A 15114-nucleotide genomic window follows, 5' to 3' on the forward strand; every position below is an offset into this window, starting at 1 on the left:
TCTCTCACACACACACACACACACACAGACGCACACACACAGACACACACACACACACACTTCACAGGATGTCTCCTGATCCAATCCAACAACTATATTTCTTTGAAGAGAGGCAAGCTTTCTGAAAGTGTGGATACATGAGCAACCTTGTGCTGGTGAACCCTTAAGGGCTTAGTTCTTCTTAAAACTGCATTTGATCCTAAGAAGGCCCCAGGAAGGCCACTGCAAGCTCCCTGGAAATGTGTTCTTCGCCCAGGGCCTCAGATGATCAAGACTGGTTGGTAAAGCTGAAGTAAGATGCTCTTACTTACCTAGCATGGGACCCATCCTCACAAGCCGGCAGCATTTCTAATCATTTCTCTCCCTGCAGGCTGACGGATTCAAGGATGCAGCTGGTGCTAGAGGTGTGTGGCACCTTATCTGAGCCAGGCCATGAGGCCATGTTGCCATAATGTGGGCCCCTCATGGCCTCAGCAGGAACAGAGCACTACAGTATTGGCCTGCGCCGAGGAAACAGCTTCAAGCAGAGACATCCCTCAGGCACAGTGTCTGCTTCACCATCTGAGAAACCCTCGGAGGTCAAAGTCTGGTCCCAGGCCCATCAGCAGGTGAAGCCAATCTGGAAGCTGGAGAGGAAGCACGTAGGCACACTATCAGCAGGGCTGGGCACCAGTCTCTTGGGAGTCCCATCCCAGCCAGCCTATTTCTTTTGCCCTAGCACTTTATGTAGCTCTGGGACCACAGCTGTCATTGCAGGCCACAGCAATCCCTGTTACCTGCAATCTCTCCCTGACTTGTTCAGCAATACTCTGCTGTACCGCCGCACCAACGTGAGGCAAAAACCATACCAGCAACTGGAATCTTTCTGCTTGCGTTCCAGCCCATCGGAGAAAAGACCTTTTTCTCTCCCTCAGAAGGGTCTTCCCATCAGTGTCACTGCCAATAAAGCCACATCTTCTACAGTCTTCCCCATGGCCCAGCCCATGGCGTCTTCACCCACTGATCCATACCTCTCACTGGCAGCAGCTGGGGAAAATACTTCAAGGAAGAGCCTGTCCTCTGCCATCTCAGGGAAGATTGCATCTCCACTGTCCTCCTACAAGCCCATGCTGAACAACAACTCCTTCATGAGGCCAAATAGTACTAAAGTGCCCTTATCACAAGCCACAGATGGCTTGAAGCCAGTATCCTCACCCAAGATCCAGCCTGTCTCATGGCATCATTCAGGGGGTACTGGAGACTGTGTACCCCAACCTGGTGATCATAAGGTGCCCCCAAACATTGCTACTGTCTTAAATGATGTCCCTGCCCCTATCACCCCATCTACCCCTAGCACCCTCAACATAACCACAGCCAGTGTTACCTCTTCCCAGTGCAGTCAGAGTAACTTTAGGATGGAGGCACATCCCTGTGGCCTGGATGAGAACATGGATTCCCAGAGTGCTACTAAAGAGGTACACTTCACTGAGGCTGTGAGGAAGTTGGCTGCAAAAGGCTTTGAGAAGATGCCACAACAAGGCTACCAGTTTGAACAGGCTTGTTTTGTGAATCCCAGCTTCCAGTGGGGTCTTCTCAACAGAAGCAGGCGGTGGAAACCTCTGATGGGCCAGCGGTTTCCCCAGGAGGATATTGGATTAGACAGTGGGATCCTTCCTGGTGCTGCAGACACCTTGGGGTTGGACAGTACAGTCTTTTGTACCAAAAGGATCAGCATTCACCTCCTTGCCTCACATGTGCATGGGCTCAATCCCAGCCCTACCTGTGGGTCTGTAGTTGACCCCCAAGTACTTGGAGAAGACAGAACTCCTGTTCCCCCTTCTTCTTCCCTCCAGCCTCTTGGTGTAGCTGAAGTGGCCACTCGTCTTTCTTCTGTCAATCTTGGCCAGCCTGGGAAGGAGCCTGAGGAAGCCATGGACCTGAACTCTTGTACTAAGGGTGATCAGTAAGTTTCACCCTGTCCTTGGTTTATTTGGAGCAGTAAAGTATTTACACCATAATCTGCAGACACTGATGCACTATATCTCTGATAGTTGGCTTTATGTTTTAGCTGCCCTAGAAGTTTTAGTTTTCACTTTAAAGTAGGGATTTATTGTAAGGTGGAGGTTAGAAAACTAGCTTGCAGACTAAATCTTGTAAGTTTTATTGGGGTGCACCTTTGTCCATTTATTTACTGTTGTCTTTGGTTGCTTTTTTGCTATAACAGTATAGTTGGGAAGTTGTGGCTGATCTACTAAAGATATTTCCTGATAGGTCCTTTGGAGAGTTTGCCCCTTCCTGTTTTAGGCTTTACCAGCAGAGAAGTAAGAATTCCAGGTGCCACTTCTTAGGGTCTGTTACTTTCCTACTTATTCCAAATCAGACTGGCTTCCCATGCATTCCTGGAATGATAGCAATTCAGAGTTGAAGACATGGATGTAGTTGGTTCCTTCTCTTGTGTCTTGTTACTTTTCTAGAACCTTCCACCAAGGCCTTCTTAGTTCCTAGTGAACACCCCAAGAACATATGAATTACCAGATATTCATTGACTCTGTATGCAGAATTTTATATTTATATACTGTTAAGAGATTGCAAAGAAAATGGAAGACATAGTGATATGCAGAGGAGGGTGTTAAGCTGAGGAACTGTGGCTAGACCTAAGTTCTGAGAACCTGAGCAGTAGTTTATGAGGTCCAGGCAAGAGAGAACACATTGGTGATGAGGAGGCTGTTACTGGGAGACAATGAGGGAATGGGACTCCAGAGTGACTTCTATGGAGTTGGCTTGGGTGGAGGCATGATTTTTTTCTTTCAGTTCAGCTACTGACCTCCGGCCAAACCAGGTGGAGCCTGAAGATACAGAAGATGAAGATGGTTTGGAAGATAGCTGCAGCCATGATGAGAATGAAGAAGAGGAAGGTGAGCAAGGAATCCTTTTGCTTCCAACTATAGGGCTTGCTCACCATCTGCTAGGGAGCAGGACAGTCTGTGCTGGGCTGGACTGACATCACCTGCAACAGGGCCTAACTGGGCATTTGTGAGGGACTTTGGTCTCTACCTTCTGTCCCACTAGTCTTACTGCCTCTCCTATAAAGTTCAAGAGTTCAGTGCAGAGCAGGGATGGATGTTCCTTGCTCCCTCAAGTGCTCAGGATGTTATAGTAGCAGTCAGCTGCCTGGGCTTGGAGAGGTGTACATGCAGCCCCGCCTTCATTCCTGTAATGACCGCTCTGTTTGTCCTCTACAGGAGACTCAGAGTGCTCTTCTTTAAGTGTTGTCTCCCCCAGTGAGTCGGTGGCATTAATATCTCGGTGAGTGCTATGCAGATCATTGGCAGATGCTTAATTCTGTGGCTTGAAGGTTGTAATAACATTACCCTAACTGGTCCTGACAACCCTAATTCATTTTTCATCAGACTTCTTGTTTGTTTGTTTGTTGTGTATAACTGTAGTTTAAGTATTTTTGTTTTTGTTTTTGTTTTTTTCAGACAGGGTCTCTGCATAGCCCTGGCTGTGCTGGAACTCACTATGTAGATCAGGCTAGCCTTGAACTCACTGAGATATGCCTGCTTCTGCCTCCCTCAGGCTATGATTAATGGTGTGCAGTATCACGCCCATCCATTTAAGTCCTTTTGTAGAGCAAATACTTTGGAATGCTATGTCAAGAGATACTGAAAGCATGTCATTCTGTAAAAGGACTTAGAACTTTTAGACATTTTAAAACACATTTGGACTACGTGGTGGCTCAGCACATAATGGTGCTTGCTTCTAATCTTGACAATAGGAGTTTGGGCCCAGAATTCCCTCAACTGTTTCCTGGCTTGAATACACATTGGCAGTCATGTACATACACACAAAAAATTTAAAAAGTAAAATAAACTTAAAGAATGGGAAAATTGGCTTTTTTTTTTAATAAAAAAAGATTTATTTATTTTATGTGTACAGTGAGTACACTGTAGCTGTCTTCAGACACACACCAGAAGAGAGCAACTGATCCCATTACAAATGGTTGTGAGCCACCATATGTTTGTTGGGAATTGAACTCAGGTCCTCTGCAAGAGTAGTCAGTGTTCTTAAGTACTGAGACATCTCCCAGCTCACATTTTACATTTTAAAGCTGACTAAAATCAGATACTTTGAGATAGCCAGAAGGTAACTTGGAATTGCTGTGTAGGCCACGATAGCTTTGAACTCATGGTAACCTTCCTGCAAAACAATTGTATTGAATTTTTGCTGCTGTACAGAATCATGTGATATTAGGGATGGACGTCATTCAAGACCATGAAAATGCTGAGGACTATTGAAGGAGATGAAATGTTCCAGGGTTATAGCTTCTTTACCTAAGGATAAATCAAGTACCCTTTCATTGTTATTGTTTGTGGGTTTCTTACCTCTGGGTAGGTGGGGAAATCCCTTGGAACTAGAGTTAGGGATGGTTGTGAGCTGATGCTGGGAATTGAACCCAGGTCCTCTTCAAGAAAAGTACTGTTAGCCACTGAGCAATTCCTCCAGCCCCTAGTTTTACTCTTTAAAGAAGGGTCTCACTGTACATCCCTGGCTGGCCTAGAACTTGTGAAGGTAAATGATAGAATGACCTCAGGTTGTGTGGCACACTGCAGAGTGTCAGTCACTCTGCTGATGTGCTGCTATTAGCTTCGCCATTCACCTATGGGAGACTTTGCACTACTGTGATTAAAGCTAGCATAAGGAATCATGGACATATTTTATTTCAAAACATGAGTCTTTATTTCTCTGAGACACAGGCCCAGAAATGTGTTTGCTGGTGTAGGGTAGATGTTTTTGGTGACACCTTATCTTCCTGTCTTGTCTTTGTTTTATAGCTCATTCTTTTTAGTTTTCTTTGCTTGGCCAGGCATGGTGGTACATGACTAATGCCAGTACTTGAGGCTGAGGTGGGAAGATTGCGAGTTTTAGACCAGCCTTTTATGTAGGAACCTCCTGTCTTAAAAACAAATTTTTTAAAACAACAACAACAAAAAACCAAAAATTTAAGTTATGGAATACTGAATTATTTTACATATAGAGCCTATTTGTATTGTACTGAAAATTGTCATGGTTCTGGTGATCAAGTTGTTTTTGTTGTTGTTGTTTGTTTTTAAATAATATGAAAACTAATCTTGCAGTAATGTTTGTGGCTCATATTTGTTCAATGTAAAGAGGAAAACCTCTTCACTTTTCAGTGCTACTTAAAGAAATTGTCTGGGCCAGTGGCTTGTACCTGACTGACAACTGAAGCTTATCAAGAGCTAGCTCAGCAGTACAGCCTCCACAGCCCACTGGCCCAGGGTCTTTCTCCCTCTGTCTATAAGATCCAGACCTGCAGTGCCAGCATTGCTAGGATTCTTGTCCAGAGAGGAAGAGGACATGACCACCTATGTATTTTCACATGAGCTAAAGCATAAGGCAAGGCAGAAGTTTCGCTGTTGATTGTCTTTCTGTTGCTCTTTCCTCATTTAAAGCATGTCTGTGCTCTTCTTCTCAGTGTCATCCTCTCTCTCCTCTGCTGGGTTCTTGTCTCCACCTAGATTCTCTCTTTCAGACTTCTTTCAGGGTCTTCCCTGATCTATGGCTTCTCACTGGGTGTATTGGAGATGTGCTGTCAGAGTGTTGGGAATCTTTGACTCTTGGTGACATTTAATGGTATACATAACTATAGGTAGGTTAGCTCTAGCACTATATGAGTTATCAAACACTTGTGCTTTCAGAGTTTCATGTAGTCCTATTAACACCTCAAAGCTGTCATTTTCCCTTCTCTGTCATGCTTATTTTTCATCACAGGAACTGTGTGGACTTGATGACCAAATCCGTTTCCAATCATGAGAAAGTTGTACGGCCAGCCCTCATCTACAGTCTCTTCCCCAATGTAACCCCTACCATCTATTTTGGGACTAGGGATGAAAGAGGTAAGTATAACCATGTGACAAAATCCAGAGGCTCCCAATTAACTTGGGTGAAGGGGACAAGGTGGGAGAGCCTTCCAGAATGGCTGTTAAGGTAGTTATTACTCTGTGCTCAGTTCACACAGGGATGTAGGCTCAACAGAGGACTTTACTCATCTGTCCTTCGTTGACCTTTCTCAGTCTCTAATCTCTGGCTTAGCACGTGGCCTCTAACTAGTTTTTTTAACCTTCTAGCCTTTCTTTTGCTCCTCACTCCTGCAGTCTCTCCATGAAATGTACTCCTCTAAAACCTTATCTGGAACAGTTTGTAGTGATCTGCCTGCTCAGGAAAGAATGGGCACTAGGGCCATTGTTTTTTATCTCCTCACTGTCCCCTCTTGCTCCTCACCCCCAACCCTGCCTTGCCTTTCCCCAGTGGAGAAACTTCCTTGGGAACAGAGGAGGCTGCTTCGGTGGAAGATGAGCACAGTGACCCCCAACATTGTCAAGCAAACCATCGGACGGTCACACTTCAAAATCAGCAAGAGTGAGTTACTTGCCCCACCCACTATGAGCCTGACCTCCTTGCCCTGCCAAGTGGGTTTTGGACAGGAAGAGATTCTGTCGTATGCGAGGACTCTGTCTTGAAGCTTTAACTTTATGGAAGGGTGTAGCTCTGAAAGTCGTCTGGGCTCATCCAGCTGCCCAGAGTTGGGAGCCTGAGGAATACCGTTCTGGTCCTGATCCTAAGGCCTCATGTAGGACAGCTCTATGGTAACTCTTAAATCCCTTAAATCAGCTTGGTGAGTATGGTGGTAAGGTCTTGTTCCCAGAGTCTGAGCTGTTCTGTGAGACTGACTTCCTAATTGCCTTCTGCAGGAAATGATGACTGGCTGGGCTGCTGGGGTCACCACATGAAGTCTCCTGGTTTTCGATCCATTAGAGAGCATCAGAAGGTAGGTTTTTTTTCCAAGGAGCCTGTCCCATGGGCTAGGCCCAAAATGAAGGTGGTGTAGGGACAGTGAGGGGTAGTGTGGGTGGAGCATTTAAGTGAGGACAATTACAAAGCAATGTACTGGAGAGGCCACAATGGGTCCTGTTGCCACTCAGGCTTTTCAGCATTGTCTATTTTTAGTTGGGTGTGTTTCCCATTACCATGGCTAACTGCTTCTACTCCCCAAGCTAGGTATGTATAAAGAGTATTCTATGGTTCTGTTAGAACCATATGGTTTCCTGCCCCTAGATTCCCTTATAACCTGGTACTTTCCTATCATGGAAGCATATTTAACAGCTTTATCCTTTGAACTCAAAGTGGCTATCTATCATGTCTGGCCTAGTTTACTTTTCTGGTGCTGTGATAAAGCACTGCAGTTTGGGGAGGAAAGGGTTACTTTGGCTTACAGCTTACATTCCATCACTGAGTGAAGCCAAGGCAGGAGCTGAGTAGAGACTGTGGAGAAAGAAACACTGCTTATACAGGCTCATTCTCAATGGTTTTCTCAGCTTGGTTTCTCATACAACCCAGAACCGCCTACCAAGGGATGGCTCCACCCAAGGTGGGCCTCTTGCATCAATAATTAATCAAGAAAATGCCCCAATATACCCATAGGTTAGCCTGGTTGAAGCAATTCCTTAATTATAATTAGTTCACTCTTTCCAGATGAGTTTGTGTCGATGGTAGTAGAAAGAAAAACAGGAACATGAACTTTCCTGGAGATTTTGAAATGATGAGGTGGTGCTTATTTTGTTCCTCATGGTTTCACCTCTGCTCTTTCCCTCTACTTGCCTCTTGTCCCTTCTGCAGCTAAACCACTTCCCAGGCTCCTTCCAGATTGGGAGGAAGGATCGGCTATGGCGGAACCTGTCTCGAATGCAAAGCCGTTTTGGCAAGAAGGAGTTCAGTTTCTTTCCCCAGTCCTTTATCCTGCCCCAGGATTCCAAGCTCTTGCGCAAAGCCTGGGAGAGTAGCAGCCGCCAGAAGTGGATTGTGAAGCCAGTAAGTGAGACAAAGGGAGAAGTAGATGGTTGGATGAGAGCAGAGAGACAGCATCCTCATCTCTTGCCCATTGACTTGTAGCCAGCATCTGCTCGAGGAATTGGCATTCAGGTCATTCACAAATGGAGTCAACTCCCCAAGCGCAGGCCCCTCCTGGTACAGAGGTGAGCCCATAGCGGACAGTCCTCTCTCCATCTTCCTGTCTTGTTGGTCTCTGAGTTACCTTTTTTAGAGTATTGTACCTCGTGTCCTCCTAGTCAAAGGCCTTTCTTTGTCATCTGTTTAGAGTCATCTGGCTAGAAGTAAAGTTAGCCTTTCCATTTATAGGTATCTACACAAGCCCTACCTCATTAGTGGTAGCAAATTTGATCTTCGGATCTATGTTTACGTGACTTCTTATGATCCTCTACGGATTTACCTCTTTTCGGATGGACTCGTCCGCTTTGCCAGTTGCAAGTATGTGCTGGTGATTCCCTTGACACTGGGAGATTTTCCTTCCTTGGGAGGAGGACACTGAGCAGAAAACAAGAGGTCATGGTGACTTTCATCAGTAAGGAGGAGGGTGGGAGGCAGGGATGAGGAAAGTTTGCCTGCAGAGCTGAGCTTGCCAAGATTAGTTGTCGTTTTTTTCCATAACTTACGCCTTTCAGGAGCTGACCAGGTCTGTGCACTTGTTCCTTATCGCCTTCTAGGAAACACTTGGCCTGACGTTTCTCCCTTTTTACCATCTTGCTCAGCTGTTCTTTTCACTTACAGGTATTCCCCTTCCATGAAGAGTCTTAGTAACAAGTTCATGCACCTGACCAACTACAGTGTCAATAAGAAGAACACAGAATACCAGGCCAATGCTGATGAGACCTCATGCCAAGGCCACAAATGGTACCGAGAGCAGCGTGAACCTGGGAAGGGCTTTGCCTTTGGGGGCTTGGGGCAGCTGAGTATTAGTACAGAGTTTGGGGGTGATGTAGTGCTTGTCACTTCCTAATTGATATGTTGGCATCCATGTGCATCTCTTTCCTATTACAAAATGTCATTGGTGAGATACAAAGGAAGTATCTCTATGCCTCATACTCCTTTATTTTTTTCTCTTGTCACTCATTTCTAGGACATAACCCCAATTAATTGCTTATCCTTTACCTTCAGGGCATTGAAGGCTTTGTGGAACTATCTGAGCCAGAAAGGCATTAATAGTGATGCCATCTGGGAGAAGATAAAGGATGTTGTTGTCAAGACCATCATCTCGTGAGTTGCAGTGCTACTTAAATGTGGGGTGCTCCATGAAGCCTCTTCTTGCTTCTATGCTGCGCCCATTTTGTGTTTCAGTTCTGAGAATGGGATAGGAAGAAGAGTTCAGTTCTGCTTTCTGAGTTACTTTTCTGTTGATGTGATAAAACACCATGACCAAGGCAACTTATAAAAGAAAGTATTTAGTTTGGGGCTTAGGATTCCAGGGAGTTAGCATAAGGCAGAGCGAGCTAACTGGGAATGGTTGGATTTTAGAAACACCTAGTGGCACACCTCCTCCAACAAGGCCACACCTCCTAATCCTTCCCTAAAAGTTCCACCAACTAGGGACCAAGTGTTCAAATATATGAACCTATAGAAGCATCTCTCTCTCTCCCTCCCTCTCTCTCTCTCTCTCTCTCTTTCTCTCTCTCTCTCTCTCTTTCTCTCTCTCTCTCTCTTTTTCTGTCTCTTTCTCTCTCTCTCTTTCCCCTGAGACCGGGTTTCTCTATAGCCCTGGCTGTCCTAGAACTCACTCTGTAGACCAGGCTGGCCTCAAACTCAGAAATCCACCTGCCTCAGCCTCCCAAGTATGCGACACCACTGCCTGGCTAGAAGCATCTTTTATTCAAATCACTGTGCTGCTTATTTACCAAACTTCTTCAAGGTGATGATGGCACATCCCTTAAGAGCCACTGTTGGGATGGGAAGGGGTAGTGCTTGTGGTTGAGATGGTCTGATACTGCCATGGTTGGCCTTGAACTCCTGACCATTCTGCATCTACCTTTCAAGTATTGAGATTGCATGTGTGTATTTCCATGTTGGCTCTGAGGAGGCACTTTTGAAGAGAAAGTTGCTTCTGCTCTCCTAATTCAAGATACCCCACTGGCAGGTCAGAGCCCTATGTGACTAACCTACTGAAGTTATATGTGCGGCGCCCCTATAGCTGTCATGAACTCTTTGGTTTTGACATCATGCTGGATGAGAACCTGAAGCCCTGGGTGTTAGAAGTCAACATTTCCCCAAGGTAGGTAGTATTTTTCAATTTCTCAGTAGAATCTTTCATCCACAGAGTCCTTGTCATTATAGTCTTGACGTACAAAGGCCTTTCCTTCATTAGGGTGTATATCATCCCTTCATGATCGTGTTTACTGACTCACTGTGAGACTAGAGAGGGTATTTGTTATCTTTGAGGGTATTCATTTTTTTTTTCTGTGTAGTTCTGGCTATCCTGGAACTCTGGATTAGGTTGGCCTCAAACTCAGATCCACCAACCTCTGCCTCCTGAGTGTTGGGATTAAAGGCATGTGCTACCTTACCACACACACCTGAGGATATTTGTTGAAGATGTTCCACAAGTGTGGACACTGAGAGCTTGTTTGTTGTAAAGAAGCTCTGATTTGGATGTAGGACCCCAGATCATTCTGGAGTGCTGCTTTGACCCTATTTTGCATTCTTCCTCTGAAGCCTCCATTCCAACTCTCCCCTGGACATCAGCATCAAAGGCCAGATGATCCGAGATCTTCTGAACCTGGCAGGCTTTGTTCTGCCCAACACGGAGGATATCATCTCTAGTTCCAGCAGCCCCAGCAGCTCCACCGGCTCCAGCACCAGGTCTGCTTCTCACCTTCCCTGAGGTTGGGGTAGCAAGAGCAGCCCAGTATGATTTGGGGAGGAAATGGCTTCTGGAGCCTCTCTCCAGTTGGTCTCCTCTATGGCTCTGCCTGCCTCTGCTATCCATCCACACACCGCTGCCACATTGGTACCCTGAAAGTAAGTCTGGTCACTTTACTTCCTACTCAGAAGTCACCACAGAGCTTGAGAGTCACATTTAACTTTACATGGACATTGGAGGCCCAGCCTCTTTCCCTGGCAGATCCTTAAGGACTAGGTAGTCCCGTTTCCTGACATAGCTTGTTCTGGCTGTTCTGCAGGTGTCCTTTCCTCTGCTTCTGTGGGTTCTTCTTTCTAAAGACGCCTTTCACCTACATCCCTCTCCATCAAGCCTAAAGCCAGACAACATCTCTGAAGCCATCTCAGTGTGGAGTTTTTCCTTCATGTTTTGTCGAGACAGGGTTTCTTTGTGTAGCCCTGGCTGTCCTGAAACTCACTCTGTAGACCAGGCTAGCCTCCAACTCAGAAATCCACCTGTCTCTGCTTCCCAAGTGCTGGGATTAAAGGCGTGTACCACCACTGCTTGGCAAAACTTTTCTTGAGGAGAGGGAACTAGTATTTAGTAAGTACCTGAGGTGCTTAAGGAAATACAGTGTATCCTGTCAGTTCTGTAGGACTCATATTAGTATTGTAGTTTGCAGATGAGGACACTGAGGATCTTATAACAGAGAATCATTCGGGACCATTCAGCTCCAGAGAGTGAGAGTAGAATGCAAAGTCTGGGTCCCAGCAGGATAAGCTGTTTTGCACTTGTGACCCCATCTCTTGGAAGTGTACGCCTGATACAGAGTGAGACTCTATCTCAAAACACAAAAAATAGCGATTTGCTTGGTGACTGATCTACTTTACCTACTGTGTATTTCTGTGTGTGTAGTATATATATGCATACACACACACACACACACACACACACACACACACACACACACACACATCTGTCCTTCAGTTATCTGAATTACCACTTGCCACAGGGAGTCAGCTGTCTTCAGTTCACTAGAGAGGTGGATCCAAGTTGACTCCCTGAATCTTAAGAAGGATTTTTTTGCTGGGCGGTGGTGGCGCATGCCTTTAATCCCAGCACTTGGGAGGCAGAGGCAGGCTGATTTCTGAGTTCGAGGCCAGCCTGGTCTACAGAGTGAGTTCCAGGACAGCCAGGACTACACAGAGAAACCCTGTCTCGAAAAACCAAAAAAAAAAAAAATTCTTTTTTTTTTTTTTTTTTTTTTATGTTTCCAAAAAGAGATAGGTTTTAGATATGTTAGCACTACCTACCACTGTTTGTAATTTGTATTTGGAATCTATATTGTAGACAAAGCAGTAGATTTATTCCTTTGAGTCATAGTAAAAGCTTAGGGACCCAAAAATGAGTTTATCTCCTTTGAGAGTTGAGGAGCAAGGTAAACTGTCTTTCTGCTGGAGACCTAGTAGCTCTAGGAAAGTGAGCCCTGGAGAAGACAGCTGTGTGCAGCCTTGGGAGAGGAGCTGGTATGCCTGGTGCTCTTAAAGCTACACTTAGTTAATATCAGATCTGAGAAGGATAAATAATAGCAAGAAGTATTAATCCAAACGACCTATGTACCAGTTAAAATAACAGACTTACCTACTACCTAGATGGCTGTTCTAGGCTCCCGTGGTCTTGATGGCTTCATTGGGGCAGTGGTTAGTGTTATTGCAGAGCAGGTGGAATCATGCTCCATTTGTCTTCTTTGGAGACATTAGGGTTTCTGCTACAATCTGGCATTTCTGTCTATCATGTGACACTTTTATTAAACATTTTAGGTGCCGTTTTCAGGAGATCTCTGAAAAGTTTAAGGAGCATAATTTATTAAGTATTCAACTTAATAGTCTTAAACTGTTTACTTAGTCTTTTATAGTGTATCGTTATAGAATATCAGTTTCTTACATGACTCAGTTTATCAAAGTAGCTGAAGTTTAACAAAGTTAGCAAAGACAAAGAGGCTAGATATATTACTGTGAGCCTGAGTAGCCCTTAGCAACTTATAAAGCTTATTTATCACATACCCATGTTGTTTCTTAAAATTTTTTAGATACCTGTTGTTGAACAGAGTTAGCAAAGACATAAAATAGTCTAAAATAGTCATAAAATATATATTTTTAACTTAGGTTCTGTTAACCTTTATAACCCTAGGAACTTGTCATCTACAAAAATCCATCCTAATCCAAATCATTTTGGAAGCCTGATTTTGTTTCCTTGGTCTAAAAGGAGATATAATAATAAACCAAGGGCTCAGTAGAACTAAGAAGTTTTGTAGGTGTTTGTAGCTGGACTTTGGCTAGTTTGTGGGTTCTTCTTTCTTCTGCCCTTCTCTACCCCTTTTCTTCCACCCTTTAACCCTCTAAAGTTACATAGAGAAAAAAGGATAGTGGGGAAAGGGGATAATGCCAAAGATGGATTCCTGCTGATTAGAGGAGTTGAGTTTGTTGTGGCAAGGCTAATTGCTTCTGTTGTTTCTTCATTGCATATGACTACTTAACAAACCACAACCAAGTCTCAGCAGACAACTAACAACCCACCCCACCTCGCAGGGTGCTAGCATTTACAGACCCTCTGAAAAGTTCACAGAATTCTAAATGACACACAATCGCAGAAATTGTGTACAGCTGGCAAAAATCACCCTCCTGCTAGAGCATGAGGCAAATCAGTCAGCTGCTGTGGATGGTTAGAAGCAGCTCCATATTCCATACCTGGGGTTAAAACAAAAACATTCCCATAATATTTCTGTGTTTTTTTAAAGAAACCAAAATTCTCACTACAGGTGTTGCCTTAGTTGGTTTATACCATATAGTTATCTTAAGATGACAAAGTCACGTGACGTGTATATTCTTTGACCGCATGACAACCATGTGGTTACTTTTTAAAATATCTATTTTTTTAAAAGTAGATCTGTTTCTTTTAAACAAGAATTGAATACAAGTTACATATTCTAAACAAGAGTTGAATCCCATATATATTAAGTTGTAAATTAAGATTGTCCATGTATAGATTTTTTTTTTTGACTATATAAGTGTAGGACAGACCAAGTTTAGATATAAGAGATTGGGGATCATTTGTGCAGTGGCAGAAGTTGTTACCTTATGAGAGAATTTGAAAATGGAGCATACAGTCTTTGACCATTGATCTGTATTGATTCCAAGTAGTTTGTAGTCTGAGGAGGAGAGAGAGGATCATAAAACGAAGTTCCGCAGGAGGGAATCTCCGCTGTAAGTTCTGAGAACATGTAGTAGCCCAGATGGCTTGGGCTCTGCCTGAGGAATGAGAGGCCTCGAGAGCTCAAAGAAGAGACAAAGCAGGGAGCAAGAGATAGCATAGGTGGGACTGTAGCAAGAGCTGCAGTTCCTAGGGGGAGGTGAGAGAAAACTAGCTGAGCTGAGGTGGATAAAGTGTTGTGACGAGAATTTCCATCTGGGGTGTCCCCAACAGAATGGGAACTTTGTCAAAAAGAAGTGTTCCAAACCAGAGGAAAGGTATTTGTTGTCCTTGTGACTGGGATGTAGTGGGAGTGAGGGGAGCTTCCTGGTGCACTGGTGCGGCTTTTGTAGTAATAGTAGACAAATCAGGATGCTCCAGGGTGACACTTACCCAGCAGACCAATATGGCCACACAGTAGACTCTAGCAGATGGGGAAACCAAGAGATAAGGAGAGGTAGACTCTAGAATTTGAAATGAGGCCAAATATAGTGGGTGGCAAAAGCCAGCAGAAACAAATGATCCATATACACTTTAGGAAGGAGAGTAAGACCAGCAGGCTGGCTCGGAGCAGGGAGGCTTTTGGAAGGGATCTCACTATGCCACTCAGCGTTCTGGCAGCAGAAGGATGAAAATGGGCTCAGTAAAGAAAAGCTGCTCCATGGGTGAAAAGGGAGAAGTTTATTCTGAAGTGCCATGGCTGTCTCCCGGGGAAGCGGAGAGAAGTGATGGGGAAAGGTTCTGTGGTCCCATGGAGATGGGGAGTTCGTGGGCCTGGGTGGGCCTTGTAAGCACAACTGAGTTAGAGGCTAGCACTGACCTGACAAGTGAATAAGCACCAGAGTCATGTTAATGAAGGAGCTAATAGAGCTCTTTTGCCAGAGGTAAGGAGAATGAAGCCTTTTTTTAGCAAGTAGTAACATTCTCTTCAAGCCTTCTGTCTAAATGCCTGACTTTGAGAAAAAAAAATTTCTTTGGGGACCAGACACATGTCCCCCAAGTTGAACTCAGGTTATCAGCCTTAGTGGTAAGCACTCTTACCCACTGAGCCATCTCCTGGCCTTCTAGCTGTTTTCTCTTTCTTTCTTTCTTTCTTTCTTTCTTTCTTTCTTTCTTTCTTTCTTTCTTCCTTCCTTCCT

The 15114-nt window shown here is 44.6% G+C and overlaps 1 protein-coding gene across 13 annotated transcripts in view; it reads left to right on the plus strand.

Annotated features, from left to right (window-relative positions):
• Ttll4 (tubulin tyrosine ligase like 4) overlaps window positions 1–15114 on the plus strand; it is a 36881-nt gene that overhangs the window by 14085 nt on the left and 7682 nt on the right. For 8 of the 13 annotated variants that reach the window (XR_004117934.1, XM_031367980.1, XM_031367977.1 and 5 more), the window contains 13 exons: window positions 371–1942; window positions 2791–2894; window positions 3222–3285; window positions 5773–5897; window positions 6310–6420; window positions 6753–6829; window positions 7678–7869; window positions 7951–8033; window positions 8197–8325; window positions 8626–8748; window positions 9013–9111; window positions 9986–10120; window positions 10561–10707. Coding sequence is in view for 12 of the 13 variants with exons in the window: in XM_031367980.1 (XP_031223840.1) it covers window positions 465–1942; window positions 2791–2894; window positions 3222–3285; window positions 5773–5897; window positions 6310–6420; window positions 6753–6829; window positions 7678–7869; window positions 7951–8033; window positions 8197–8325; window positions 8626–8748; window positions 9013–9111; window positions 9986–10120; window positions 10561–10707 (2867 nt within the window). In the remaining variant the exon portion in view is untranslated. Of the gene's footprint in view, window positions 1–108; window positions 293–370; window positions 1943–2790; window positions 2895–3221; window positions 3286–5772; window positions 5898–6309; window positions 6421–6752; window positions 6830–7677; window positions 7870–7950; window positions 8034–8196; window positions 8326–8625; window positions 8749–9012; window positions 9112–9985; window positions 10121–10560; window positions 10708–15114 lie in introns of all 13 variants that reach the window. The other 5 variants (XM_031367986.1, XM_031367988.1, XM_031367987.1 and 2 more) reach the window with 4 other exon arrangements.

Source organism: Mastomys coucha, unplaced genomic scaffold (assembly GCF_008632895.1).
Source record: "Mastomys coucha isolate ucsf_1 unplaced genomic scaffold, UCSF_Mcou_1 pScaffold14, whole genome shotgun sequence".
NCBI lineage: Eukaryota > Metazoa > Chordata > Mammalia > Rodentia > Muridae > Mastomys > Mastomys coucha.